General features: G+C 42.0%; 3 protein-coding genes across 3 annotated transcripts; 1 reads left to right on the top strand and 2 right to left on the bottom strand.

Moving 5' to 3' along the window:
* Positions 1 to 1,272: 1,272 nt before the first annotated feature.
* On the top strand, positions 1,273 to 17,485 carry LOC127778829 (insulin-degrading enzyme-like 1, peroxisomal). Its single transcript, XM_052305465.1, has 26 exons — positions 1,273 to 1,995; positions 2,105 to 2,180; positions 3,556 to 3,623; positions 4,773 to 4,864; positions 4,949 to 5,022; positions 5,111 to 5,154; positions 5,551 to 5,602; positions 6,758 to 6,880; positions 6,981 to 7,093; positions 7,215 to 7,377; positions 8,502 to 8,594; positions 8,874 to 8,959; positions 9,622 to 9,708; positions 11,450 to 11,553; positions 12,454 to 12,556; positions 12,643 to 12,738; positions 12,809 to 12,998; positions 13,292 to 13,353; positions 14,958 to 15,062; positions 15,472 to 15,673; positions 15,777 to 15,988; positions 16,165 to 16,289; positions 16,435 to 16,486; positions 16,561 to 16,647; positions 16,795 to 16,917; positions 16,989 to 17,485. The coding sequence occupies exons 1-26, from the start codon at positions 1,783 to 1,785 to the stop codon at positions 17,238 to 17,240; spliced, it is 2,997 nt and encodes a 998-aa protein (XP_052161425.1). The 5' UTR covers positions 1,273 to 1,782; the 3' UTR covers positions 17,241 to 17,485.
* Positions 17,486 to 18,982: 1,497 nt separating this feature from the next.
* On the bottom strand, positions 18,983 to 21,516 carry LOC127780802 (L-type lectin-domain containing receptor kinase IX.1-like). Its single transcript, XM_052307771.1, has one exon. It carries the CDS (start codon positions 21,256 to 21,258, stop codon positions 19,111 to 19,113), a length of 2,148 nt encoding a protein of 715 aa, XP_052163731.1. The 5' UTR covers positions 21,259 to 21,516; the 3' UTR covers positions 18,983 to 19,110.
* A 1,905-nt stretch (positions 21,517 to 23,421) lies between these two features.
* Positions 23,422 to 25,818, bottom strand: LOC127780803 (zinc finger AN1 and C2H2 domain-containing stress-associated protein 16). The gene is made up of 2 exons (XM_052307772.1): positions 25,540 to 25,818; positions 23,422 to 24,368 (listed from the first exon to the last, which is right to left on the bottom strand). The coding sequence occupies exons 1-2, from the start codon at positions 25,636 to 25,638 to the stop codon at positions 23,595 to 23,597; spliced, it is 873 nt and encodes a 290-aa protein (XP_052163732.1). The 5' UTR covers positions 25,639 to 25,818; the 3' UTR covers positions 23,422 to 23,594.
* Between the last annotated feature and the right edge of the window lie 511 nt (positions 25,819 to 26,329).

Genomic DNA, 26,329 nt, shown 5'->3' with positions numbered 1-26,329 from the left:
ATTGTGTTACGCAGGATTGGACTTTTTTTTTTTTTTGGGTACGGAGGGTGTATGCTGCATCTGCCGTGCCACACCTAGCTAGTTTTCTTCCAATTCCGTAAAAATTCCGAACGTTCAAGTAGACGTTTACTTGACTTCGAACTTCAAACAATAGGATGTCCCGGTACACGCCGGACTTCAAACAGATGTCCCGGTGCACGCCGCCGTGCACAAATCCGGCATTCCGGCCCAGCACATTTGCCCACTCCTCACGTGCCCATTTGCCCGCCGTGCACAAAGTGCACCCAAGGTCCCTCAACTTGTCATCCAATTACAAAATCGTCCTCCAACCGCAAAACTGGATACAACGCGTTCCTCAACTTATAAAACCGGTGCAAATTAGATCCTAGACGTTTTGACTCCGGTTTTATTAAACGTGGCAGCTGACTCAGCGTGGGACCCACGTGGGTCCCACATGTCAGTCCCCTCTTCCCCTCCCCTCCCCTCTTTTCCTCTCTCCTCTTCTCTCTTTCCTCTCTCCTTCTTCCCCTCCCCACGCAGGGCAGCCGACCGGTGGGGGAGCACGAGAGACCGGCGGCCGGCGATGGGCGATGGGCGATGGGCGCTGCACGACCTCCCGCGCCCGTCCTCCCACGCCGCCGACGCCGCCAGGGAGCCGAGGCGGGCGACAGGCCTTGGCGAAGAGGCGAGCGATGAGGTCGCGCGCGTCGGCGTCGGCGGGGCCGCACGAGCCGAAGCCGGAGGGGAAGACGAGAGGGCGGCGGACGAGCACGACCTCGCCAGGTGGTGCATGGCTGTCGTCAGCTCGTGCCGTAAGGTGTTGGGGTCACCAGCTCGGCCACGAATCGCAGAGGCGTCGCCGCCGCCGCCTGAACCGGAGGGGGTGGTCTGGAAAACAGGACGCGCCACTGTCGGCCGTATCGTCTCACTCGTCGTCGGTGTCGCTGTCGAGCGACGGCGAGGTGGTGGACTGCAGCGAGAGGTCGAAATGGGCCTGGGCACGGTGTAGACTTCGAAGTCGTCGTCGACGAAGTCCACCATCTTCGTGAGGGTGACGCCGATGGGCATGCCGCCGGCCAGAGGACGTCATCGAGGCTATTGGGCGGCCGCCCTCCCTCGCCGCCACCGCCCAGCTCCTCCCCTGCCAGCTGCTGCCTGCGCCCAGCTCCGCCCCGCCGGCCGAGCCCCGCTCCGCCCCCAATGGCCGCGTCCAGCTCCTGCCCCGGCGGCGTGGGAGGGCGGGCGCGGGAGGTTGTGCGGCGCCGCCGCCACCTCGTCGCCCATCGCTCGTCGCCGGCCGCTGGTCTCCCGCGCTCCCCCACCGGCCGGCTACCCTGCGTGGGGAGGGGAAGAAGGAGAGAGGAAAGAGAGAAGAGGAGAGGAAGAGAAGAGGGGGCTAACATGTGGGACCCACGTGGGTCTCACGCTGAGTCAGTTGGCACATTGGATAAAACCGGAGTCAAAACCACCTATGGATCTAATTTGCACCGGTTTTATAGATTGAGGGACGCGTTGTATCCGTTTTGCGTTTGAGGACGATTTTGTAATTCCATGACAAGTTGAGGGACCTTGGGTGTACTTTTTCCGCCCAACTACCAAGTCCACCAACCCGCGCTGCAGGTCCATCCACTGCTGCCGTGCCACCCTCTCTCGCGTTGTCTCCGGGGACAACTTGTTACTCGCCGTTCCAACTGCCAAGCCAACTTCGCGTCTTCGCGGACGCAGTCCACTCCAACTCCAACACCACCCACCGCCAGCGGCGGCGAATCCGCGGCGGCCGCAATGGTGGGTTCGAGGCCAGCGCGCGAGACGACGACCGACGCCCCCGCCGAGCCGTCGTCCGACGGCGCGGTCGCGGCCGCACCCTCGGCGGCGGCGGCGGCGGAGGGCGACGCGGAGATCACCAGGCCCCGCAACGACAAGCGCGGGTACCGCCGCGTCGTGCTCCCCAACGCCCTCGAGTGCCTCCTCGTCAGCGACCCCGACACCGACAAGGTCTCCGTGCTTTCGCTGGCTCCTTCGATCGGGGATGTGCCGGGGGTTTTGGTGCCTGCCTCCTGGGTTTTTGGCTTGAATGGGGAATCCCGGCTTTGTTTGTTTGCAGGCGGCGGCGTCGATGAATGTCTCGGTGGGCTACTTCTGCGATCCCGAGAGGCTCCCTGGCCTTGCACATTTCCTTGGTGAGCTTCCTGTTTTGACTTGTTGTGTAAAACCTCTGAGAAATTAGTAATCGTGGATGCTATGATTTTCTTTTTTTGTTGGCTTGAACGGATGCTAGTATGATTTCCGTTGTAGTTAGCTGCTTCCGTTTAAGTGGCTCTCACTGTACATGATGTTAGTAATGATAATCTCAGTGCGTTCGGGCCTTGATGCCTATGCAATTGATCTCTATCATCTCCATGCATTTCCGTTGCAGTGTCAGGCCTGCTATTAGCCTACCACTACAATTTTGCTGGCTTTTTACACCAAGCTATTTGAGGTTGTGGCTTGGTTCTGTTACAATATGTACATGTCCCTTTTTAGTTGTTTAATTGTTGAATTGATAATGTAATAAAGATGAAGAAGGTCGAAATTTAGGTATGCATATTTTTCTCACAGCCCCTGTCACATAGAAAATATGCAAGGAAAATGTACTTTTTCATATATTTTTTTGGATAAGTAAAATATGTGCACAAATATATGCAAAACATCTGAAAATGAATTTCCAGCATCATGCTGAGTATCTCTGGATGAGAAGATTAAAACAAGTATAGCATGGCCAGGAAAATATACAGATGATTGATTCACATGTGCAACTCAATGTATCAATTCAGTATCAATATCTCCTGATAGGTGCTGTCAGAATATCCAGCTAATAAGCGACAATGGCCCATACCTTCAAAGGTATATGAGCTAATCATTTACTTGATTAATCTGCAAAGATGTCAAAGCCCACATGTGAAAGGGCATTAAGAGAAAAATACAGTTGGGCCTTAAAATGGCTTACTTATCTGAAACTCACGGGTTCATTGAAGGATCAGATGTTTCAGAAATTTTATTCGTGATTGAAACTATTATACTAATATTGTAATACATATACATGCTATATTGCCTCTGTATTGAAATGGATGGCATATATTAATAGGAGGTTCATTTCGACACCAGAGTGCTTCGAACATATTATTTGGATACTTAAGGTGATTGTAAAAATCTAAGGAGACACTGTTATTCAATTAGAAAATTAATTTACTCACTAGTCATTGTAACTATTTTTCCTTGGACAGATAAAGTAAGCACAACTTTCTTGTGTCACTGTGTGTCATGCTATCGATGTGCTTAGTGTATGTTTAATTTGCCTTGTTTTGTATGTTGCTCTTTTATATATTTTCTAGTGTGTACCTTTAAAGAGTTTTAATGCATCACCAGGCACTGTTCAAACCTCATTGAATTGTTTTTTTATCTTGGTTGGATTGTACTATCGCATGTAGAGAGCTTCATGGCATGTGTTTTGCAGTAATTAACATGTATGTGTCTCTGTATTGTTTGATTCACTTATGCTTGGTTCTTCTTTTATAGAGCATATGCTTTTCTATGCTAGCGAGAAATACCCTGTGGAAGACGATTACTCAAAGTATATTGCAGAGGTATGTATGGCCAATTTCTTATCTGTTCTGTTAATTTGAAGAGGAAATTTGTAAGTGATCTTGATTTGTCATGGTCAATAATTTGTTAGATCGAACTAAAATTGATCTCAAAACTTAATCTAAATGCTTCAGAACAATTGGAAGGACAATTGAACTTCAGCATACTGCATTCTTTGCAAAACGTCCAGTCTACGTTCAATTTACTGGCAATGACTAGAGACTTGTACCACATTTTGGGGGTTCTTGGATGCTTCCTGTTATGCCAATAGATGCCACTTGTTTGGTTTTATATTTATAGTACTTTAAGCAGAGTGCGATTAGAGAAATTCAGTATCTGTAGAGCTAATTTAGTTTAATTTTTTTAATCATGGTTACTGCCCTTTTGCCCCTAGAGTACCAGTTGTCAGTTGGTAACAGTATAATAGGCACACGTAGCTATAGTATCCAGCTTGTGACTTGTGAGTAAACTCATATATTTACTGCTGTGAGTTTGCGGTGGTGCACCAGTGCTTACAGTGGCAGAGTGAGAGTGGTTCAACACTAATGATGCACGAGTGGCTTAATCCATATGGGACCAATTTGAAGCTTAATAAGTAAAATGCCCCAAATACAAGTACTTACTTCCTCCGTCCCAAGATGTAGCTATTTCTAGCACAGTATCTTGTCCCAAAATGAAGCTATTTTTTTCACCTACCTCCTCCTCTCAACTAATCACAACCATTCTTCTTCACCTACTTTCTCTTTTCAACCAACCACACACTTCCTCCAATCATTCTCACCTACTTTCTTAATACCGTGCCAACCTAAAAAATACCTACATTTTGGGACGGAGGAAGTATCATATAGACTGTACAATCATTGGGTAGGCCAAGTTTGGCCCCAATGAAGCTCTGTACCTTCAGTGCTTCAAGCCTTGAACCATGGGTTCCTCCAATGTTATGCTGCTACTGGAGATTTGCAAGCAGAGGTTTAGCCTTTTAAATTATTAACAATACTAATTGGGAAAACCAAATCGTCTGGCTGGCCTCTGATATAGTTAAAGAATAGGGGGCATAATTGTTCATAAATTCATATAAAGAATATCATGGTATTTAAGTTTTCTTCTCTACTTTGAAATCATCAATTGTGTGATATGGATGTTTCTTTTAGCATGGTGGTTCAACCAACGCCTTCACATCTCGTGAACGTACAAACTTTTATTTTGATGTGAACAATAGTTGCCTGGATGATGCTTTGGATAGGTACCTTCTACTGCTTTCTTTCTTTTCACCTTTGTTCTTATTTTGCAGAATCTGATTCATTTTGCTTCTCGTATGTTGTTTTAGGTTTGCACAATTTTTTATAAAGCCATTGATCTCACCCGATGCAACTCTAAGGGAAATTAATGCTGTTGACTCTGGTATATATTGCTTCTCTCTTATCTGGAACTGACATTTCTGCTGAGAGAATTAACTTCTAATTTCTGTCTCTGTTTTCTTCACCTGCAGAAAATAAGAAAAACTTGTTGTCAGATCCTTTGCGAATGAGTCAGGTACCTTTATCTTAGAAAAACATCAACGCAGTGGAATATTTTCTGTTATAGTTGAATGGTATCATACTCATATTCTATTTTGATTTTGGGATAAATCTATATTACACCCCTTACTTTATAGGGTTTATCTAAAAATCACACTTTAACTAACAAAAGTATAAAACCGACTAAAAATATCCCATCCCCCCAAATTAAAGAGCAATGCAACCCAGCTCTGATAGTGGTTTTGACATCTAAATCTATGTTTCTACCTAATTTAATTATATTTTACATTTCTTCTTGAGCGGTGTAATATGATTTTTTTTATTTATTACAATTGTTTCTGTCAAATTCATTTATGTTACCATGCTCTTTCATGCTATAATAATTTCATTGTCTATAATCTTTTGGTTTCAGCTCCAGAAACATTTTTGCTCGGAGAGCCATCCATATCACAAGTTTAGCACTGGTGTGTGTTTTAGTCATCATTTCATTTTCTTGTAGTGTCTGACGTTGCAACTATATGCTTGGTACCATGTTTCTATCTTCATTTTATAGCCACAACTCACAAGTATTGCATGCTGAAGTCAAGAATTCGTTTTGTAATGTTGCAGAAAATATCCATGTATATGAACTTCTGAGTTTAAGTTTTTAACTAGTTGAATGCCCTTATATTGCCCATGATGGGGAAAAAAAAACTCACCATATATCCTTCCAAATTCCAAAAGGAAAAAGGCTGCATTTGTAAACCTGATGGTCCATTTGTTTTATGGTATTCTCAATCTTCATGATGGATTCTCTTCATTTGTGGTTTATTCTGTCATCCAAGGCTCACACACATCTTTTCTTGAAGTTCTTCTGTATTGATATTGATCCATGTGGGCCATGAGGATCATTTGAAAAAACACTGATTTCACAAATGAAACAATAGCATATGAAGGACATAGAAACACGTAAAATTGTGCCTTTGTCAGTCAAATGTTTTGCATCCCCCCTTGTGTCGGCCCATGCCTTCCAGCACAACCTAACTAAGATTACTCGGCATCTAGCTGATCTTTCTCAGCACCACCTATCGTATCCCTTTTTTTATTTGGTGGTGAGGCATGGTAGTTATATGAATGGGCAAAGGTTGTGATGAATGAGCAAAGATTGTGCAACTCTTAGATCTGGCAAATACACCTCTATTTTTCTAACCCATCAAGTCCCTCTCTTGGCGAGGACCACATAGGCTCGAACAAGCACTGAATTCACAAGTTTGTACATGAAGTACTTTGACATTTCTTATACTTTGAGAATAATTGATGCCTGCCCTCTGATTCTACTTTATTCTGTTGGTCAGTATCGTGCTTGTTCTTAAAAAATAATGTTGTTTCAGAATAGTGGAGTCAAAATTAAACTACCACTAAAAGTCACTGGCCAAATATGTGAATTGGAGATTACTTTGTTGAAGTCTAACAAACATACAGGACAGGGAGCATTTACACCTTAAAATTATTTTAGATATTATTTCTCTGGAATCAAAACCTGTGGGAGTTTTAACTTGAGCCAAATAAGAGGTATTTTTTTACATGATAGAAAGGTCGACTATTTTTTTCACTAATATTCTGATCATCTATTATTTTAGGAAACCTGGACACTTTGCTGGTTAATCCAAATAAGGAAGGATTGGACACACTGGAAGAGCTTATTAAATTTTATAATTCACATTACTCAGCTAATTTGATGCAACTTGTTGTGTATGGCAAAGGTTTTCATCAAACTGAATTACACCATTATATTTATCATTTGTGTAAAAATTCTTCAAATTATTTTTTTTCTTTTATCTGTTGTGTAACTTGTGTATGCAGAGAGTCTTGACAACCTTCAAAATCTTGTTGAAAATAAGTTCTCTGATGTCAGGAATACTGGAAGGGAAAGTTTTTCCTTTCATGGTCATCCATGTTCAAGTGAACATCTCCAGGTTTATATTTTCCATTTGCTAAAAATAGGTTGATAAGTCAAGTGCACCACTGGATCTGGCACTTCTTTTGAAATGTAAGGATACTTTAACATGTTTTAATATGGTAGTTAATGACCTGCAGATCATTGTTAAAGCGGTTCCCATAAAAGAAGGCCACACTTTGAGAATACAGTGGCCAATCACCCCAAATATTCAGCACTATAAGGAAGGGCCTTGCAAGTATGTGAGTCGTCTAGTTGGCCATGAAGGAGAGGGGTCTCTATTTTACGTGCTAAAAAATTTAGGTAAGCTATATATGAGAAGTTCAACTTCTTTTCTGGTGGACGGGTTTGGGGCTGTTTGGTCAGTCCATAGGCTATTTGGTGTAACATGAATACAAAATCCTCTCGTTCTATGCTTCTTGCTTCAAGATATTACGTATTTCTGTTAATGTGAATATCTGACCTTATTGTCAGCTTAATACAGGATTGTACTCGCACTTTGATGAAGCATTTAGACATGATAGCGCCATTTAATTCAAGAATGCTACTTTAGATTGTGTTATGTGATTCACTGATTTGGAGTTTATATCCATCTTTCGAGGTGACGTGTTGAGCTGGTTCTTGGTCTGATATAATTACTATCCAAATGCATATAATTAGTCTTACTTTGCTTTTCCAATTGAGATGCCATTTTGTAGTGCACATATCCAGATGCTTTTGTGTTTTCTATGTATATGCTTTCGTGTGGTGTTTTCAACTCTTTTATCTCTGTATGGTTCTTCCGTACTGTTATATAGGAAAAATCTGGAGATGAAATCTTATTCCTTTGCTTTTATTTAATGTTTCATTCGAGGATATTTAGGTATAACAGCAATATCCTCTTTAGGTGGTGTGCTAATAATTCACTGTGACCTCCTTCCTCAAATAGGTTTCATTTTTAGATTATGTGCAGCCAAACCTCAAAAAAATTGGCTACTGATACAAGAAGCTATTGACTTTGTTATGTAAAAATGACATTAGGTTTGTCAAGGAAAATCAAAGTAAAGTTTCAATGGAACAGGCAAACAATACACAATAAAGAAAAGGAAAAGGTCCACATTTAGTCCCTTAAACTATGGCCTTGGTCTGATTTTGGTCCCTCAACTTTCGAAAGTGTCCACATGTCCCCTCTGTGCCTAAACCGTGGTGTCTCTCGGTGACCTATGTGGAGTCTACATAGGAAAATAGTGATAATGCCACCATAACAATCAATAATAAACAACAACAAAATAAAGAAGATAAATAGTGACTTGACTGTGCTTAATGGGTGGACATAACCCACGTATCATCCTCACCTGATCACCTCCCTTTCTCTCTATGTATGGGTGTGTGTGTATGTCTTTCATAGTGCTTGTTGTTTTTAACTTTGTCTTTGTTAAATTCCTCAGGATGGGCTATGAGTTTGTATGCATGGGAAGGTGACTGGAGTTATGAGTTTTCATTCTTCAATGTTGTTATACAGCTCACAGATGTAGGCTATGGTGAGTTTCATTCAAGAAGGGCCTTTTTAACAACAATTTTTTGAGGATTTACCCTCCTGTGCCAATGACATGTGGGGTAATCTCTTGCATAAAAAAAAAGACGTGGGGTAATCAAGGTCACTCACATGAGAGTCAGGAGGGTAAATCCTTAATTTCAATCTAAGTGGATAGTATATGATCAAACTTTACTATTTTTTGATGGAAGATCAAATTTTACTTTTAAGTACTGAAGATTTACAGTGTATATAATATTTACCTATTTCATATCATTGATGATAGAGCACATGGAGGACATTATTGGACTGTTATTCCGATACATAGCACTGCTCCAGACCTCTGGAACTCGTCAGTGGATTTTTGATGAGGTGAATTTTGGTTTTGGATTTGTGTACCTTTTGGGAATAGATTTTTTTTTTATAATGACCAAAATCAACTGTAAGCTGTACGTGACATCCGTTTAAGCTTTGCAAATTTTTCTTGGGCTGATACCGCTACTTCGAAATTTAAACAATCAGGCCATTAATGAAGTCATTAAATTGGATTATTGTTTTGGTCAGGATTGTACATAAGATCTTTGGTCTAATTTGTCGTAATTTGACCAGTACCTTTTCTTATCACCCAATATCCCTCTATAAATGGCATTTTAGGGAGCTACTATTTAATATTTAAATTTAATTATACTTTACCTTTTCAAGATGAATCATGAAACATGAGTATGTGACCATATCATCAAGTTGCTCACATTGTTTTTGTGTACGCTGCATGCATTAGGTTCCTTCAAAGGGTCTATTTTGTCCAACTACTACAGTAATGCTTGTCAAAGGGTCACATTGTTTTTGCGTGCTTCCTTCAAATTCTATTTTGTCCAACTACTATAGTAATGCTTGGAATTTGTATAATTGTCTAACTGGTGAACGATAATGACAGTGTCTATGTGTTTTTGCGATATTGTAAATTGTAATGATGCACATGAAGTCCATTTAGCATTGCACACAGCTAACTACCTCACTCTGTTTTGATTGTCAAGCTTGTAGCTATTTCTGAGATGGGATTCCACTACCGAGACAAGAGTCCTCCTATCCATTATGTTGTCAATATTTCCTCAAACATGCAGGTATATTTTAGTCATTGCTTTGGGCATCTGTATTGCATGTCCATAATTGCCAACTAATAATCTTTATCATGTCTTGTCATCATTTTAAAAGGAAGTTAGCAATAATAGCATCTGTTTTAATTGCAATTGACTGTTCCTGCATGTTCAAGAAAGAATTAGGAGTCCCATTGTTGCCCATTTTCCTATACAGTGGACCGCTCGTCGGGCCTGATAGGTGGTGGTATCACAGTATTCCATCTTTTTTTTTTTTACGAGAAACAGTATTCCATCTCTGTTTCTCATAAAAGTTTGAATCGAGGGCAGAAAGCAGACATCTCTTTGCTTATAAAAGAAAGTGACTTTTTAAAATCTTACTACCTAACTATTTTCTGATTAGACAGATGTGACTTTTGATAAGGCATGAAAGTGCTCATGCAAAAGTCAAGAATGACCAGTCATTAATTCTACTATCAATCTGCACCTTCTTATTATATTTTGTCAGTGACATGTTTGTATGAGAGAATCTAGTGCAAAACTATATTGCTGTGCTACTTTAAAACCTTGTAACTTGATACTCCTATGAGTTGTTGGATAAGACTCGGTTGAATTCATAGGGATGTGATTAGGTGGGATCCCTCACAAATGAAGTTAGAATATGAACTATATGCCACCAGATAACTCCCTTCTTTCTGCAATTTGTCACTGACTCCATGTTGCACGACTGTCTTATGTGTCAAGGTGATTAATGTGGCTTCTAGGGGTAAGAGACCAATGTGGTAATGCCTGGATCAGCTTGGCAATCTCTAGTCATAGCCATTAGATACTTGTACTCTCTAGCGACTAGCGGTAAGTTGGATCACGGTGAGGAGGGAGAAGTCGCTGAGGGCAAGTACTATAATGCTCCATATGCTGCCCCTAAGAGTGCCACATTGGATTAAGTGATGAGATGGTGGAGATAAGTGAGGAGAGAGATGATGAGCTACCCCTAAATCAAGAGGCAACCTCCACACAAATTTCAAGAAGGGTGTGAGAGTATTAGATATATTACAATGTATTTGTGTACTAAATGTTTTTTGCTGGGCTTGTGTACTAAATGTGACATATTATATGGGTTGCCTCTTAATTTATGAGTGAATGATATCGATAAATTTGGAGGTGATAGTCACATCTACCATAACACTTCCCTGAGAGAAAACGTGATCCTGTCAGCAAGGATGCAGTGGGGCATAGTTCCACTAATGAGGCTCTAGGCTTCTGTGTAGGTTATGATCCTTTCATGCTTCCTGTTGTAGTTTGACCAAAATATCCGAGTTTTCAGAGGCCCAAAAGACTGAAATTTTTGCATATGCACCCCCCCCAGGGTTTAATCTTTAGGTTTGGACGTTTCTATTGGAGGGTGCCGATATACCAAAATTTCCAAAATTTTGAACAAATTTTAGTCAAATTTGAACAGAATATCGCCAAATTCACAAAATTGAAGCTTTCTACATGAGCGGATCTGCATTCCCCATAGATTCACATGCATATGACTGGGAGGAAGTGGAGTGGCATATCTAAAAACTGTTTAGCTTTTCTTAACTTATGTTTGTAGGCTACTTTGCTTCGTTACACAAAATGAAATTAACAAGAAGGCCAGCTCATGATATTTCATTGAACAATGAAACGATCAGTTCCTCCTAATAAATTATGCCAAAATGTTTGTTCATAAATTGCAAATTAATTCTGCTCAGTATCACCATCTCATGATCTCTCTCTATTATAGATCTTTCCGCCGGAAGATTGGCTGATTGCATCATCTGTGCCATCAAAGTTTTCTCCAGATGCTATTCAGAATATATTAAATGACTTGACTCCAGATAATGTTAGGTAGGTTTTGAGTACATCCAGGCCATATGGCCTTGTTGGGTTTTCCTGTTCTGTTTTAAGGTTTAGTCATAGTTTTTTATGTTTTAATATTCAGCACATGTTTGTTGAAAAGTTATATTTTATGTATTATACTCTCTTTTTTGGAGTATTTCAAAAGTTACTTTCTTAGGAAACTCATATCTATATTAATTCATTTGTGCTACATATCTTTGATGCCTTGAATGGTTCATGTACCACATTGTAAAATCTTCATATGCTTCTTCCCGTACACTTAGGTTAGACATGATTCCTAGGATTTTTCAGGAGCACGTCCAGCACATCTTGTATCCCACAATTTCGAATGGAAGATTTCGGATCAGTATGAGACTGCAAAGATACAACAATGCGTATTCTATTCACGACAGTAATCTCATGCATTTAATGTTATCATACAGAATTGGGGACTAGCCAATTTGAGTTGGTTGTTCATTTCAGCAATAACAGTATAATGTATGCATATGCTTATTATTGTGGCTCTTCAACTACTGCATGTAGTTTGGAAAATGATCGGTCTTTGCATTTAGCTGTCGCTTCACACTCCTCTTGGCCTAAATTATAAAACACTATAGTGCTCTTCTAGAAGGATGGCACAGCCAAGAGAACTTTCACTACTTTTCATAAATTTGAGCTTTTTTTCTCAGAGAAAGCGGAAGAAATTTCATTACTTGTCCCTTTGCATTTTTTTTATTGTTAACTTCCAAAAAGCAGCAACAGGCTCCTCACTCATCGTTGATCCTCTTATGGCCATTTGCTTTATTTTTTCCTTTCACACACTTGATCTGTTTGTTTAGATTTTATTTTCATTGTGACTTTTACTTACGGGTGTTAATACTTCTGGGTTATCTTCTTCATCTCCTTCAGAATATTCTGGGAATCAAAAAAGTTTGAAGGGCAGACAAACTTAACAGAGCCTTGGTATGGTACATCATATTCAGTTGAAGCAGTCACTCCTTCCATCATACAGGTGTACATTTGGATGTTACTGTTGCTATCATATTCTCCAATTTAATATATTTGGAATTGTACACATTTCTAACATAATTTGTACAGAAATGGGTAAATATGGCTCCCATGGAAGATTTGCACATTCCAAAACCTAATATCTTCATTCCAAGTGATCTTTCATTGAAAAATGTTGAGGAAAAGGTATTTTTTATTAAAAAAATGCTCATAATTTTATTTTGTGAAACTTTATTGATATTTTCGGTTTATCCAGGGAAGTTTTCCTTGTATGCTTAGGAAAACAATGTTTTCAAGAGTATGGTATAAGCCTGATACAATGTTCTTCACACCCAAGGCCTACGTCAAGATGGATTTCCACTGTCCACTGTCCAATAGCTCTCCTGAATCGACAGTTCTTACTGATATGTTCACGAGGTTGATAATGGATTATTTGAATGATTTTGGTATGTAGTAATACATGAGATATCTCAATATTTTATGATTCTTATGGCACAGGTTCATGAAATTGTTTAGTATATTTCAAACTTCTCTTCATACAATGTTCTATCATAAAATTGACATATACTAATGGAGAAGTTGGAAAATTCTTTTTGTTGGCCGAAACAAGAACTCGTTCTCCACATACAGTTATCAATCCTAGAAAATAGAGGGACTAAGGACATGGTCATCCTCTGGTTAGTTTGCCTTTGGTTCATTTATCTGTTGCAATAATCCACCAACTTTGTTTTGCTTTCAGCTTATGATGCTCAAATTGCTGGTCTTTACTACTTTATTAGGCCAAGTGACACTGGATTTCAGGTTAGCTGTACAGTTTGCATGACATAATTGATTGTTTATCTTCATTGCTAATCCAGATGATGCAGTGTTGATGGAAACATCACACTAATTATATCAGAAAAGATTGAATAACTTGACTCCTTGTGAGCATTAATTATACTGGATTATTGAAAATAATTGTCCTTGCTGAATCTTCTTTTTATTTTTAGTAAAGAGGGTCCTGCTGTTCATACTTCTCTTAGGCTCTGTTTGGGATACGGAATTTTCCCCGATTCCTGTTTTATGTGAAAATTCTATGATATTCCTGCGGGTTCAGAAGGAATTCCTGGTTGTTGTGGAAATTGAACTGTTGCATTGATATAAGTTAACTCCCCTCCTCTTTGAATATTTATTACTTTTGACTAAATTGCATATATCCAAGTAATTACAATCTACTGGCTTACCCTCTCAAAACGAAAAAACAATTTATTTAGAATGTAATGAAAGTACCCTTTAATAATATCTCACAATCAACAGAGCACTGAAACATACGGAGATAGGTACAGTCAGAAGGGGTATTTTGGGGAAATATGCCTGGGGATCACAAAGTGCATATATTTTTGAAAAATATTCTTGGTCAAATGCCCGAGGGTCATTGCATCGCAGCTTGGAAGTTACCAAATAAAAGGTTTTCCACTGACATTAAACTTGTGTGGTGTGGCACATACCACATGCCCATTGCCAACTACACAATAATTTTATACCACCTACTTTATTCATCATGTTAGTTGCCTTTAGCCATGTTTTCACCTAAACCAGTACGAACACTCTTATACCCATCTATGTTGGTACTTGTTGCATGCTGCTGATATGGTTGTCATGTGACAATCGTACTATGGTGCAGGCCTTCCTGCATCATATATTCATACAATGTGTTCCATCTGATGCGCATAACCCATGCATGATGCACACCATGACACCAAGCTCTTCAGTCAATATGTATCAAGACCGATAGCGCTTCTATACTCAAACTTTTTTGTTTCTCCTAATTAAACACATACTGTATTTGCGCAAGTATGAAAAAAATGGTAATATGTGTTACTAATAAGCAGATGCTTGCCATTCGATTCTCATTTAATCTTTAATATTAAAATCCTGATTCCTGTTGCATATAGAAGCAAGAAGTAGGCTATCATCAGTCTTGACACTTGGAACTATTTTCCACATATTGGTTCAGATGTACATTTTCTTAACTGGACTAGTTTGCAATAAAGATATCATTAGTACTGTAATTAGAAGATGTACATGGCTATGTGCTTTCATAAGTTACAGTCTTACAGCAGCTTTTTCTCCATTTGTTTTCTTTTTTCATATGTGCATATACAAATGGCATTATATTCTATATTAGATTAAATGGTCATATTACCTAATCCCTGTTACTTTTTCATGTATACTGTGTGGTAGCAGGCTGAGTGGCTGACACTGTTGGTGTGTTGCATGTTTGTAAAACTTTGTTATGTATGTTTGTAAATTGCGATCTATCACTCAACTGTTCCTTCTAAACGAGTCATATGGCGTGTTATGAGACTTTTCCTTATGAAATCTTCTTATTTTCTAACCGTCCAATATTTATGATTTCCTTACAGATAACTATGGTCGGTTATAATGACAAAATGAGAACCCTTCTGGATACTGTCATTGGAAAAATTGCTGAGTTTGAAGTGAAGGTTGACCGTTTTGCTGTTATAAAGGTAACGGCCATGCTCAGTTTACATGTGGTTCTTTGTTAAAATATCTTCTGCAGACCTGCTAGAATTTTTGTTTTGGTTGTCATTTGGACATGTATAAAACAGTCAGGAGATTCCTTGTCAGAAGCATGAGCTACTTTCATTTAGGAAAAAACAGTGCAGAAACGGGACTAAAAAGCTATAAACAACAGTAGTGATATTTCCTAATATATGCATTTCTATCTATAGAATTCTAATTGGATTAAATATGGCGTACTTTCCATCTGCCTAGGATGTCTTGAAGGACAAAAGAGTGTCTGCCTAGGATGTCTAGCGTACCTTCTATCTTCCTGATTATGCAATATTAACTTAGCATTCTATGCATTTTACATTACATGAGCTGCGTGTGTTCATATTTTGTTGCTGTCATCAGGAAACTATAATAAAGGACTACGAGAATTTCAAATTTCGACAACCATATGAGCAGGCATTTTACTATTGTTCATTGATATTAGAGGAACAAACTTGGGCATGGGATGAAAAACTTGCTGCAGTTTCTCATATTGAAGCAAGCGATCTACAGATTTTTTTGCCTCGTCTTCTGGGCAAGACATTTATTGAATGCTATTTTGCTGGTTTGTTTAATAACTAACTTCATTATTTTGATTCTTTCTCATTAAGAAGGGTGTACTTATTTTATGTTCTTAATTCTGTATGTGATCGATATTACTATATTAGGGAACATGGAACCGGGTGAAGCAAAAAGTGTTATACAGCATGTTGAAGACACCTTATTCAATGCACCCATCAGTTTCTGCAAAGCATTACCCCCATCACAGCATCTTACAAAGCGAATTGTAAAACTTGAAAGGGGTTGGAGGTATTATTATCCAGCATTGTGCCTAAATCACCAGGATGAAAAAAATTCTTCCATCCTGCATTATATTCAGGTATGCCTTTGCACTTCTTTGATGTTTTCTCTGTGGACCTCTTTTGCATTTACAGAAGAATACCTGAACATCCAGTTTTTTTTCTTACTCTAGCCTCTCATCAACCATATCTAGTTTTTCCTGGAAGATACCTGCAATACACATTTCAATGCTATAACAATGTTTCCACTGCACAGATTCATCAGGATGATCTCAAACAAAATGTTCTACTTCAATTGCTTGCTCTTGTTGCTAAGCAACCAGCTTTTCACCAATTGCGTTCAGTTGAGCAACTTGGCTACATAACAGTGCTTACACAAAGGTACAATGTTGCCTTTATTTTAATTGTGTTCTTTATTGCAAAAGGATGTGCAGCACTTTTTTGCATTGGTATGTGGTAATGGGACTTAGTAGTCATGCTCATGCAACTCCTCTAAATCTTTGTTCACACTATCTTGTTTACCCAGAAATGATTCAGGTGTTCGGGGATTGCAATTCATAATTCAGTCAACCGTGAAGGTAAATATATTTTCCAATGCAATTTCAACTGCTGGATCATTTTTATCTCCTGTTCTAAGAAGTTACTTAAACAGGATCCATCAAACCTGGATGACAGAGTGGAAGCTTTTCTTAATATGTTTGAAGGGACTCTATACCAAATGCCTGATGAAGAGTTCAAGGTAAGATGATTGCTGTCAGTATTTGTTGGCTTCTGTTATAGCTTGCTGTAGCTCTTTTGCCGGGTCGGCCGAAGGTTGCTGTAGCTCTATTGTATGGTTGTATACTTGACATTATACAGAGTAAACAGTCACTTCTGTTACCTGCAGAGCAACGTGAATGCTCTCATTGACATGAAGCTGGAGAAATACAAGAATATAAGAGAGGAATCAGCGTTCTTCTGGAAAGAAATTTCGGAAGGAACTCTGAAATTTGATAGAAAAGAGGCGGAGGTATGCTCTATTTCTGTAATTTTGTCCCTATGGTGTCATTTTTTTTTATACCTGGAGTTCTCTTGCTGCAGGTTGCTGCACTGAGGGATCTCAATAAAGAGGAGTTGATTGAGTTCTTCAATAATCATGTCAAAGTTAATGCACCACAAAAGAAAATTCTTAGCATTCAAGTTTACGGCGGTCTCCATTCCTCCGAGTACGAAAAGATAGTTCACGATGAGCCACAGCCGCACTCGTATCAAATAACCGATATATTCAGCTTCAGGAGGTCGAGACCTTTATACGGTTCATTCAAGGGAGGTGTTGGTCAGATGAAGCTATAGGTCTTCTTTTTTTTTTTATGCTTGCAAATTTCGAAAGAATAATCTTTACACGTAATTTCGATCGTTCTTATTGTGGGCATATGTTGATACATCTATATTTCCACAGTTTTCTTTCGATACACTAGTCAAGCCTAGACCTTTCAATTCTCCTGGCGATCACTTTGTGGGTTCTAATCACGATCATCTATATCATTCTTAAAGGAACTTTTTGTGGATATATGTTCATACTTCTCTGCTTCAACTGTTCTTATATTTTTTGGGCCCTTGTACAATGACCTTTTCATTTTCCTTTTGCTGGCACCAAGGGTGACTAACAGTCTAACACACACGGGAGATCACCTTGTGGATTCATCACGAGGGTTCAAATCCTACGATTTGAAGACCTTCAACTTGGCTGCTGAATCAGGCGAGGTTAAGCTGCATGCGTTTGATGGGCTTCATGAACGGGTTCACTTTTGGTTTTCGGCTCATATCTCGAACAGTTTTTGTTTCGGCTCTTTTGAACAGAAAAGATTTTATACTGCTTAAAGATGTCCAATTCAGAGAAAAAAATTCAAAATTCCTTACCTAGGCACAACGACGCAATTATGAGGGAGCTCATTGTGTGGGGCTGCAGGCCTCCCAAAAGAAGGTATGCTATACCAAAAACGAGAAAAACTCTATCCCTTTCCTTTTGATATCCCCATCTGCCACACCGCACACACCGCACAGGAGGGTGTGGGGCCATTAAAAAGGAGATCCTATCAATATCAACTAGTAATTGTTCCGATATAAGATAATAAGCTCATGAGCTTGGTCGTACTTTGCCCTAAACGAAAAAAGACTTCCATATCCAAGTTTAGCTCAATCGTAGTTGCCTTCCTTTTGGGCATGAAGCAATTAATGTCAAACCAAAATACGTAAGTATTAGCTCATGAAAAAGGAGGTGATCCAGCCGCAACTTCCAGTACGACTATAAGCCTGTTTGGGGAGCTTAAAATTATAAGCAGCTGGTTCATAGCCAGCTTCTTAGAGTCTGGAGTTTTCCAGCTTCTGAGAGTCTGGAGTTTTTTAGCTTCTAGCTTCTAGTTTATTTTCTAGATTCTACAATTATAGGTTCTCAGAAATTGGACAAAAAAAACTGGATTGTTAGGTAGAGCTTCTGATTCTGAGAGAAACTACAGCTGCCAGAAGCTCCCCCAGACATGTCCTACCTTGTTACAACTTCACTCTAGTCAAAGGCCTAGCCTTAGGCATCTTCCTTCTTATGGTTAAGGTTAATGAGTTCAAACATAGTCAACTTCTATAGTGTGACGGGCGTTGTGTCGAACGGATTCACCGTCATATGGCTAACCAGTGATTACTAGCGATTCCTGCTTCATGCAAATGAGTTGCAACCTACAATCCGAACCGAGGACGGATTTTTGGAGTTAGCTCACCTTCACGAGATCGCAATCCTTTGTCCCGCCAAAATTTGAATTTTTGCTTATGCTTATGCTCCTCATCTTTTCGCTTATGCTTATAATTATTAGCCAAAATTTGAATTTTCAACCTTAAATTTGAAACTGATTTTGAGAATTTTTTTTCATCGAAATTATTTTTTAGCCTTTGCTTTTAGATCGCAAAGAACACGTATATAAAAGTTTTATTCACAAATTACTTTTCGTTTGCAAATATGTCGTTTCGCGAAACAGTGGCTCGGCTTGTGACATTCAATTAAGATCAAAGATAGCAGGCTATACTAGGAAAGTTGAAAACGCATATATAGAAAAGGAGATATGAATTGAGGTACATATCACAAATGACACGGCGGCCCGAGGAAGAACAATACACATAAACAACGAAGAGCTAAGCAACATCAAGGTGGCATCAAACTAAAGATATGATCTAATCAATTGTTGCCTAATACTATTTTTTCACTGCCCCTGTTGTTGTGCTTAAGTAGCCACGACGACTCGGCGGTTGCTGCAGAGGAGCTCGTCGACGAACGCTCGCCACTCGTGGAAGAAGAAAACCCTGCACTGGATGACGACGAGCTAGCTGCCGCCGCGTCGCAGTACAATGCAAGGCTCGGCGAGGAGGAGTACGTCGGCACGGGCATCGTCGGAGGAAGAGCCGGCAGCGGAGCCTCGAACTGGAGCGCGGCGAGCGCCTGCTTGATGGACGGCCGCACGCCGCGGTCCGGGTGCGCGCACCAGAGCCCCACGACCATCACGCACTCCATCTGCTTCGCGTCGAGCGCGAGCTCGCCGCCGCGAAGCCGCTCGTCGGCCGCCTCGAGGATGGCGCCGCGGCCGTGGAGGTCCCAGACCCACTCGAGGAGGCGGGACCTGATGGATTGTTCTTGGAGCAGCACGGGCCTCCTCCCGCAGCACATCTCCAGCAGCACGATGCCGAAGCTGTAGACGTCGGACGCGGTGCTCGCCTTGCCGGAGGCCGCGTACTCCGGGTCCATGTACCCCATCGTCCCCGCCAGGACCGCCGTCGTCTGCGAGGCGTCGCCGTGGTCCACGAGCTTCGCCAGCCCGAAGTCACCGAGCTTGGCGGCGAAGGCGGAGTCGAGCATGATGTTGCTGGGCTTGATGTCCCTGTGCACCACGCACTTCTCGTAGCCGGAGTGCAGGTAGAGCAGCGCCGAGCCGAGCCCGAGCGCGACCTCGTACCTGGTCGGCCACGGCAGCGCCGCGCCGCCGCCGTAGAGGTGCGCGTCGAGGCTGCCGTTGGGCACGAGCTCGTAGACGAGGAGGAAGTCGCCGCGGCCGTGGCACCAGCCGACGAGCTGCACCAGGTTCCGGTGCCGGAGGCGGCTGATGATGCTCACCTCGGAGGCGTACTCCTTCCTCCCTTGCTTGGAGGTCTTGGAGATCCTCTTGACGGCGACGTGGACGCCGGCCGGTTCGCTCAAGACGCCCCTGTACACCGACCCGAAGCCACCCTCCCCGAGCTTCCCGTCCTCGGAGAAGTCGTTCGTCGCGGTGGCCAGTTGGCTGTACAGAAATCGCCTCGGACCGGTGCCTTGCTCGAACTCATCGTTCATGTCGAAGTCGTCGGAGCCGCCCATCTCGTACTCTTCTCTCGTCCGCCGGCGAGATATCCTACGGCGCCTGATCATTACAAACAAACAGATCGATGCCCCGACGACGACGGCGGATGCTATAACAACACCAGCAACTACTCCGGCTCGCCAGCGGCGGCGATTACCAGCTGTCACCACCAACGTCGAATCGAAAGACCAGGTGAGAACGCGGTGCAGCTCCTCGGACCACCCGCTCGCCGCCGAGAATCCGATGGCCACCTGCGCGGGGAGCAAGCTCTTGAGGTCAACCGTGCTGTTGAGCTCGTACTTCTTGCCGCCATCTTGGGGGGCCATCTGCAGCATGACGGCCAGCATCCTTGTGCTGTTGTTGTAGCTCACCGACGCAACCATCGGCTCGGTGACGTTGGAGAGGCTGCGGTCAGGCAGCAACTTCACCGCGGTCGAGTTGATGGAGTTGACGTCGATGCCGATGTGGTCGCTGCTCTGGTCCCACTCATTTTGGAACGTGTCGAACTCCACCGCGACGATCGGGGCGGCGGCGGACGGATTCATGCCAGTGCTGTTGGTGAAGACGCCGAGCAATCCACCGCCGTCGAGTGGAGACATCTTTGACGGATAGGGTGACAGGAAGAAGGCAAGCCCGTCGCTGGGTGCGTACTTGGCCTTGCCTGAGTAGTTAAACTTGATGACGAACGAGAAGCGCGTCGTAAAACTCGTCACCTCGCCGGTGGCCTCGTCCCAGAGCGGCACCGGATGGCCGTAGGACCCTCGGCCCACCGTGTCGTATATGCCTTCACGTTTCGGGTCAGCGTTCTGCGTGAGCTCGATGAGACCATTGAGACTCGCGGATCCATCTATTGCGATGTCGGAACGATTGAAAGTGGTGGAGTTGGAGAAATCGTAGCTGAAAGAGAGTGATCTGGAGAAGCAAGGTAGCTTGAAGATGGACAAGGAAGCGAGGAGCAAGAGTGCGGGGATCATTGAGCTCCTCTTGGCACCCATGACTAACTTGGCACAAGCTCAAAATATATTTTTTTCCCAAAGGGGGGAACAAATTAATGGCGGCAGCGATATATGACTAGGAGAAGAGAATTCAAGAAACAATTAGAGGTCCAAAACAAATGTAACTTGACGCTGGTAACCTGAGCGGTGTGGAACGAAAGGAACGAAATGATCTTCAATCAGAAAGCGCGAACGCCACTTCGGATGTTTGGGGACATCAAGGGATGGAAGATGGCGGGCGTATTCAGAGAGGTGGATTTTTTTTTTCAGTAGTTGATGTAATTTCACCCTGTACAGAACACTCCCCTTTCTTCCTGAGATCCACTAACTAATGACTGAGCCACGCAAAGAAATGGCCAATCTTCCTCGCTGCGACTGCACACACTATGGGGAATAACCTAGTAACAGTAGTCTTTTCAAAAGTCAAAACACAAATCAACGGCAACCTAGTCAAGCACACTAACCAAGACCTTTCTATTGTCCTTGTTGCCGGATTTTGGACATTGATTTCCCGCTTGGATGCCATCGCCGGACTTCTGATTTGCTAGCTTGCCGCCAGTATCGGCGCGCCTCACCCTCACAACTGTAGGATCGAATAGAAAGAAGGGTGCAGCTATATTTATGGCGTCATATTTTTCATCAAAAAAATAGTCGGCATGTATTTACATTGTAAGTCCCTAAATTACATATGTAATTTTAATGTATTTACAATGTAAGTCTCAAAATTATATGTTTAAGTACTAAAATTACATATGTAAATTCGAAAATTACATACTAATTACATATGTAAGTAGGATGTAAATGAGGTGTAACTACTGTGTAAGTAGCTGAAAAAAAATCGACTGTAGCATATGGCGCCATATTTCTAGCAACTCCGTAGAAAGAATTAAGTCAACCATAGGGGGTGAATGGTTGGTGTACCCAAAAACCAAAATTTTTAGCGAAATTAAAAGTTACCCTCAATTTCGATGTAGATCGGTCTAATCGAGGTTGATCTGCCAGTTTGATCGTGCTTGTGCCGCCGGTCTGACCGGTGTAGATCCGCCCGGTTCGACAGCCCTGGAATCGCCTCCGCATCCCATACGCACACAATATCTCCATCGTATGCCATATGGAATATTCACCAACCACGTGCATTGATCTTTAGCCTAAGTATCCCGCATGATATCCGATCGTCCGGACGTCGCCTTATCTCCAAGTCGACTCCCGATCCATCACCGACTATACTCTCCCGAGGCATCAAGTCACCTACACATGAATCAAACAAGGAAACCATATTCCAAGACCAAGCTATTTTCAATTTGACTCATTGTTAGCAAACAACAGTATTACATACACATAGGATCCATCTAGAAGCCATAAACACGAAACATCCACGGATTTCCAAACAAACAACCCGAAGTCGACACAGAGTCGGCCGGTCAGAGTCGACACAGAGCACCTGGCCGGTCTGACCGGACACGACAAAACAACAAACCTTGTTCATCATCTGAAAATCAATTATTTCCAAAACCACTTCGCCAATAATCTTCAAATGTCAAAACCAATAATCTCAAATGCCAATTGTTCATCGCAGAATAAGAATAAAAAACAATTTGATTTTACAACAACAGCAGCCGTTCGTCACCACAACATCATGGCCATTCGTCTTCGCAATTCCTAGAGCGTCGTAACGATGCCGGGTCACAGGATCTAAGGTGTTCGAGGCAGGTTTGCTTTGATGGGCTTCAGGAACGCGTTTCACATTTGGTTTTCGGCTTATATCTCGACCAAATCCGTTGAACAAAAAGGATTTTAGACGGCTAAAAGACGTCCAATTTAGGGACAAATTCGAAATTTCTTACGTGGTTTTAACCATTGGGAAACTCACGTTTCTCTCAGTGCTCAATTAGCATCTGGGATGCAAACCATGTGAAAATAATCCTTCGCCTTTATTCAGCAGACCAAAGGATGATGTTCCCTGTTGCAAGGGTTGTCAATGGTGACAGGTAATGTAACTACAGTGGATTCCTGTGCATGCACGGTGAGGTTATGAATTCCATTTCACCATTAACAAACTGGTAGAAGGCAATATTTGCAACTTGCAACAGCATAGCCATCTAAACGACGCATTGTTTTAACTAATCAGAAATTTGATTTCCTGGTGTCTAGAATGAGGTTCAATTCACAATGGCTTGCCTTGAAACAGCCAACAAACTATACCTTCTTTCATGGGCACATTTTGAACCCAACCGTAATAATAGAGCACAATCCAACCAAATCCTATTGAGTGTGATGACCATTGACCAATGAGAAGCAAATTACAGGTTACACAGGTACAGTAAACATAAGCAGATCTACGCTCTTGACGTTCCTCCATGGTCCCTCTCAACATGCTCCACAAGCAACACTGGATCTCGAAATGCCTTGCTGCATTTCGGGCAGACATCGACCGTCACTCTGCTACGACTTGATTGCGAGTTGCTCTGATGGGACTTTTCGCAATGCTCGATTAAGGCCCCCACGGTGGAAAATCTTGCTGGGCACTGAACACATTGCTCCACGAGATCACCGCTGTTACTGCTGCTTGTCGAGATCCCATCCTTAGCCTTCTGGATGGCTTGGGTAGTTGCTGTGCTCAATTTCTGCATCCCAGCTTCAGCAGATGATTTGAAACTCGTTGCTGCGGTAAGAAGACTAGAGCTCCACCAGGATGAACTAGTGCTACTGCTGTTTGAATTTGAACGTGATTCTGCTTTCTGACTTCTCCTAAGCATATTTCCGAAGGGGAATGTAGATTCCGGTTTTCTTGGCCCTGGACACTTGTGATCAGGTCCAAATCTATGCTTCAGGCAGTGTTCTTTGGTGCAATCTTTGCATCTAATTGTGTTTGAAAATGTCAGTGTCTCTCTGCACCCAGGCACTGGGCATTTCTTTTTCTTTGTTACTTTCTGGTAATTTGATGGATCACAGTCACTATTGACATGGGTGTCCCAGGTGATGTTTGGATCTTCGTTCGGGTTCAGGCGAACTCCTTTAGCACAGAGTGGGCAGATGAGGACAGTCACATCCTTCTGATTTGCATTTGGACACTGATGCGATGTATAACTTCGGTGCTGAAGGCAAAAGACCTAAACAATGATCAAATAACCATGTCAGTGCTGCCAATTGGATGTTGATGCAATGTTACTTTACATTCGGGAAGCCATGAAGCGGAAAGGATTCAAAAATAATAAATTATGGAAAAATTTTGAACCCAAAATGTCTATGAGTTATGCTTTTTTTTTAGAGAAGGGTATTTTTTATCCGGCCTCTACATCCATTCGGATATATGCAGCCTTTTAAATTAGGAACTTAGCCTATCAAACAGGGAACTTAGCCCTCAAATAACCCAATCTGAAATTTGCTCCTATGGAGATTTGAACTCAGGACCTTGGAGTGCTACTCAGGATGAGTTATGCTTGAACATTGCAATAACGCATACTCCTATATGGTGTGTAATTCCAGAGTGTCATGATTCCAGTGGAGCTGCATGCTGTGATGTCAACGAAAGAAACTAGAGGGCAACAAAGAAACAGTACAATGACTAGAGGGCATGTTTCTGGCACAAAATACAGATATGAATGGCATTGTGAATAAATACCACACTTCCACTACTGTTTTTCAGTTCTTTTTTTCCTATCATTATGTGCATTCAACCATAGGCAACAAGCTAACAATGCAGGACTCCTTGTCAACTAAATCCTCCTTTTCCCCGTTCCAAATTTGAAACCATACCCATTGCATTCTTAAGCCCTGTTTCAGATTTTGTCTGAGATCAATTTCATTCTTATTGAAGCAACAATTCTGACCAATTATGTGATTGGCTACATAGCATGCAATTAGTAGATGAAACTAATTATCCAAAAGGGCGCAAAACTGCAAGAGCATCACCGAAAGGGTCATCATGTTCTCGGTCAACGATAGACACATCAACTCTCATCCACCAAACGGTCAAAAAAAGATCTCCATTCGTGCTGCCTAGGCATTGGCATGAATTTCCCTTCTCCGTCTCCTCGATTCTGATGGATCACTATCCTAAAGGTTAAAGCCCAGACGAGATTTTCCCTAAACTAGGTGCTTTCCAAGATCTACTTCAAGAAACCGTATATCAAGCAAAAATTCCAGGAAGAATCAGTTCTTTGGTTCCACAATCTACAGAAGAACAAATTTCCTTAAAAACTACCGCAGCAGCAAATCCGATTTCGGCAACGAGGCACCGAGACACGAAAACGGCCAGGGGAGGAGACGGGAAAGACGTACGTGGTCGCAGCGGTCGCAGGTGAAGGGCAGGAAGTCGATCTGGTTGCAGTCGCCGACGCTGCAGTGCTTGCCCAAGTTGGGGAACTCCGGCGTCCCCATCCCGGAACTCCGGAGGGGGGGGGGAGTTACCGATTCGCCCTCGCCGCCGCGACGACTCCGCTCCGGCGGGCGGCGGCGGCTTCCCGGTAGTTGCCGCCGGTAGGAGAGAAGGGAAGAGAAGAGGGCAAGGCTCGCTCGTCAAGGGTGTGGGGGCACGAAATCGAGTAGCATACATAACGTTTTGACCCGGGCCGAAAACGGCCGGGATGGCTATAACCCTCTTGATTCATCGGCTGTTCAGCGCAAAGTTTGAATTTTGGTTGAAATTGAAGATGATGTGACTGAAAAATTATGCGTGTATGATATGTTGATATGATGAAAAAGGACTGAAGTTTGAATCTAAACACAGCCGTTGTTGGCAAGGTCTCACATTTTCAATTGAGCATTGGATCCCGATCTTATGATGGTTTTCGTGAACCTTGATAAATTCCAATCAAATTTATTATTTCAAATTTAAATTCTTGAAAATCATTTGAAAAGTTACTTAGAATCTGCTTGTGTTCAACGTCGAAACCTTAGAATTTGGTGGCTTTCATTTTGTTTTTGTCGAAAACGTGAACAATGTTGTTGACTCTATTTGATATGGGTTATTCATTGAATTATTACCATGTATTATTATCTACTTGATTTAATTTTAATAATAAATAAATATTTTAGAAAAATGAATGTGATTTATGATATTGATTTTTTT

This window comes from Oryza glaberrima, chromosome 7 (genome assembly GCF_000147395.1).
Source record: "Oryza glaberrima chromosome 7, OglaRS2, whole genome shotgun sequence".
NCBI classification, from domain to species: Eukaryota; Viridiplantae; Streptophyta; class Magnoliopsida; order Poales; family Poaceae; genus Oryza; species Oryza glaberrima.
This window is presented reverse-complemented; position numbering and strand designations above follow the sequence as displayed.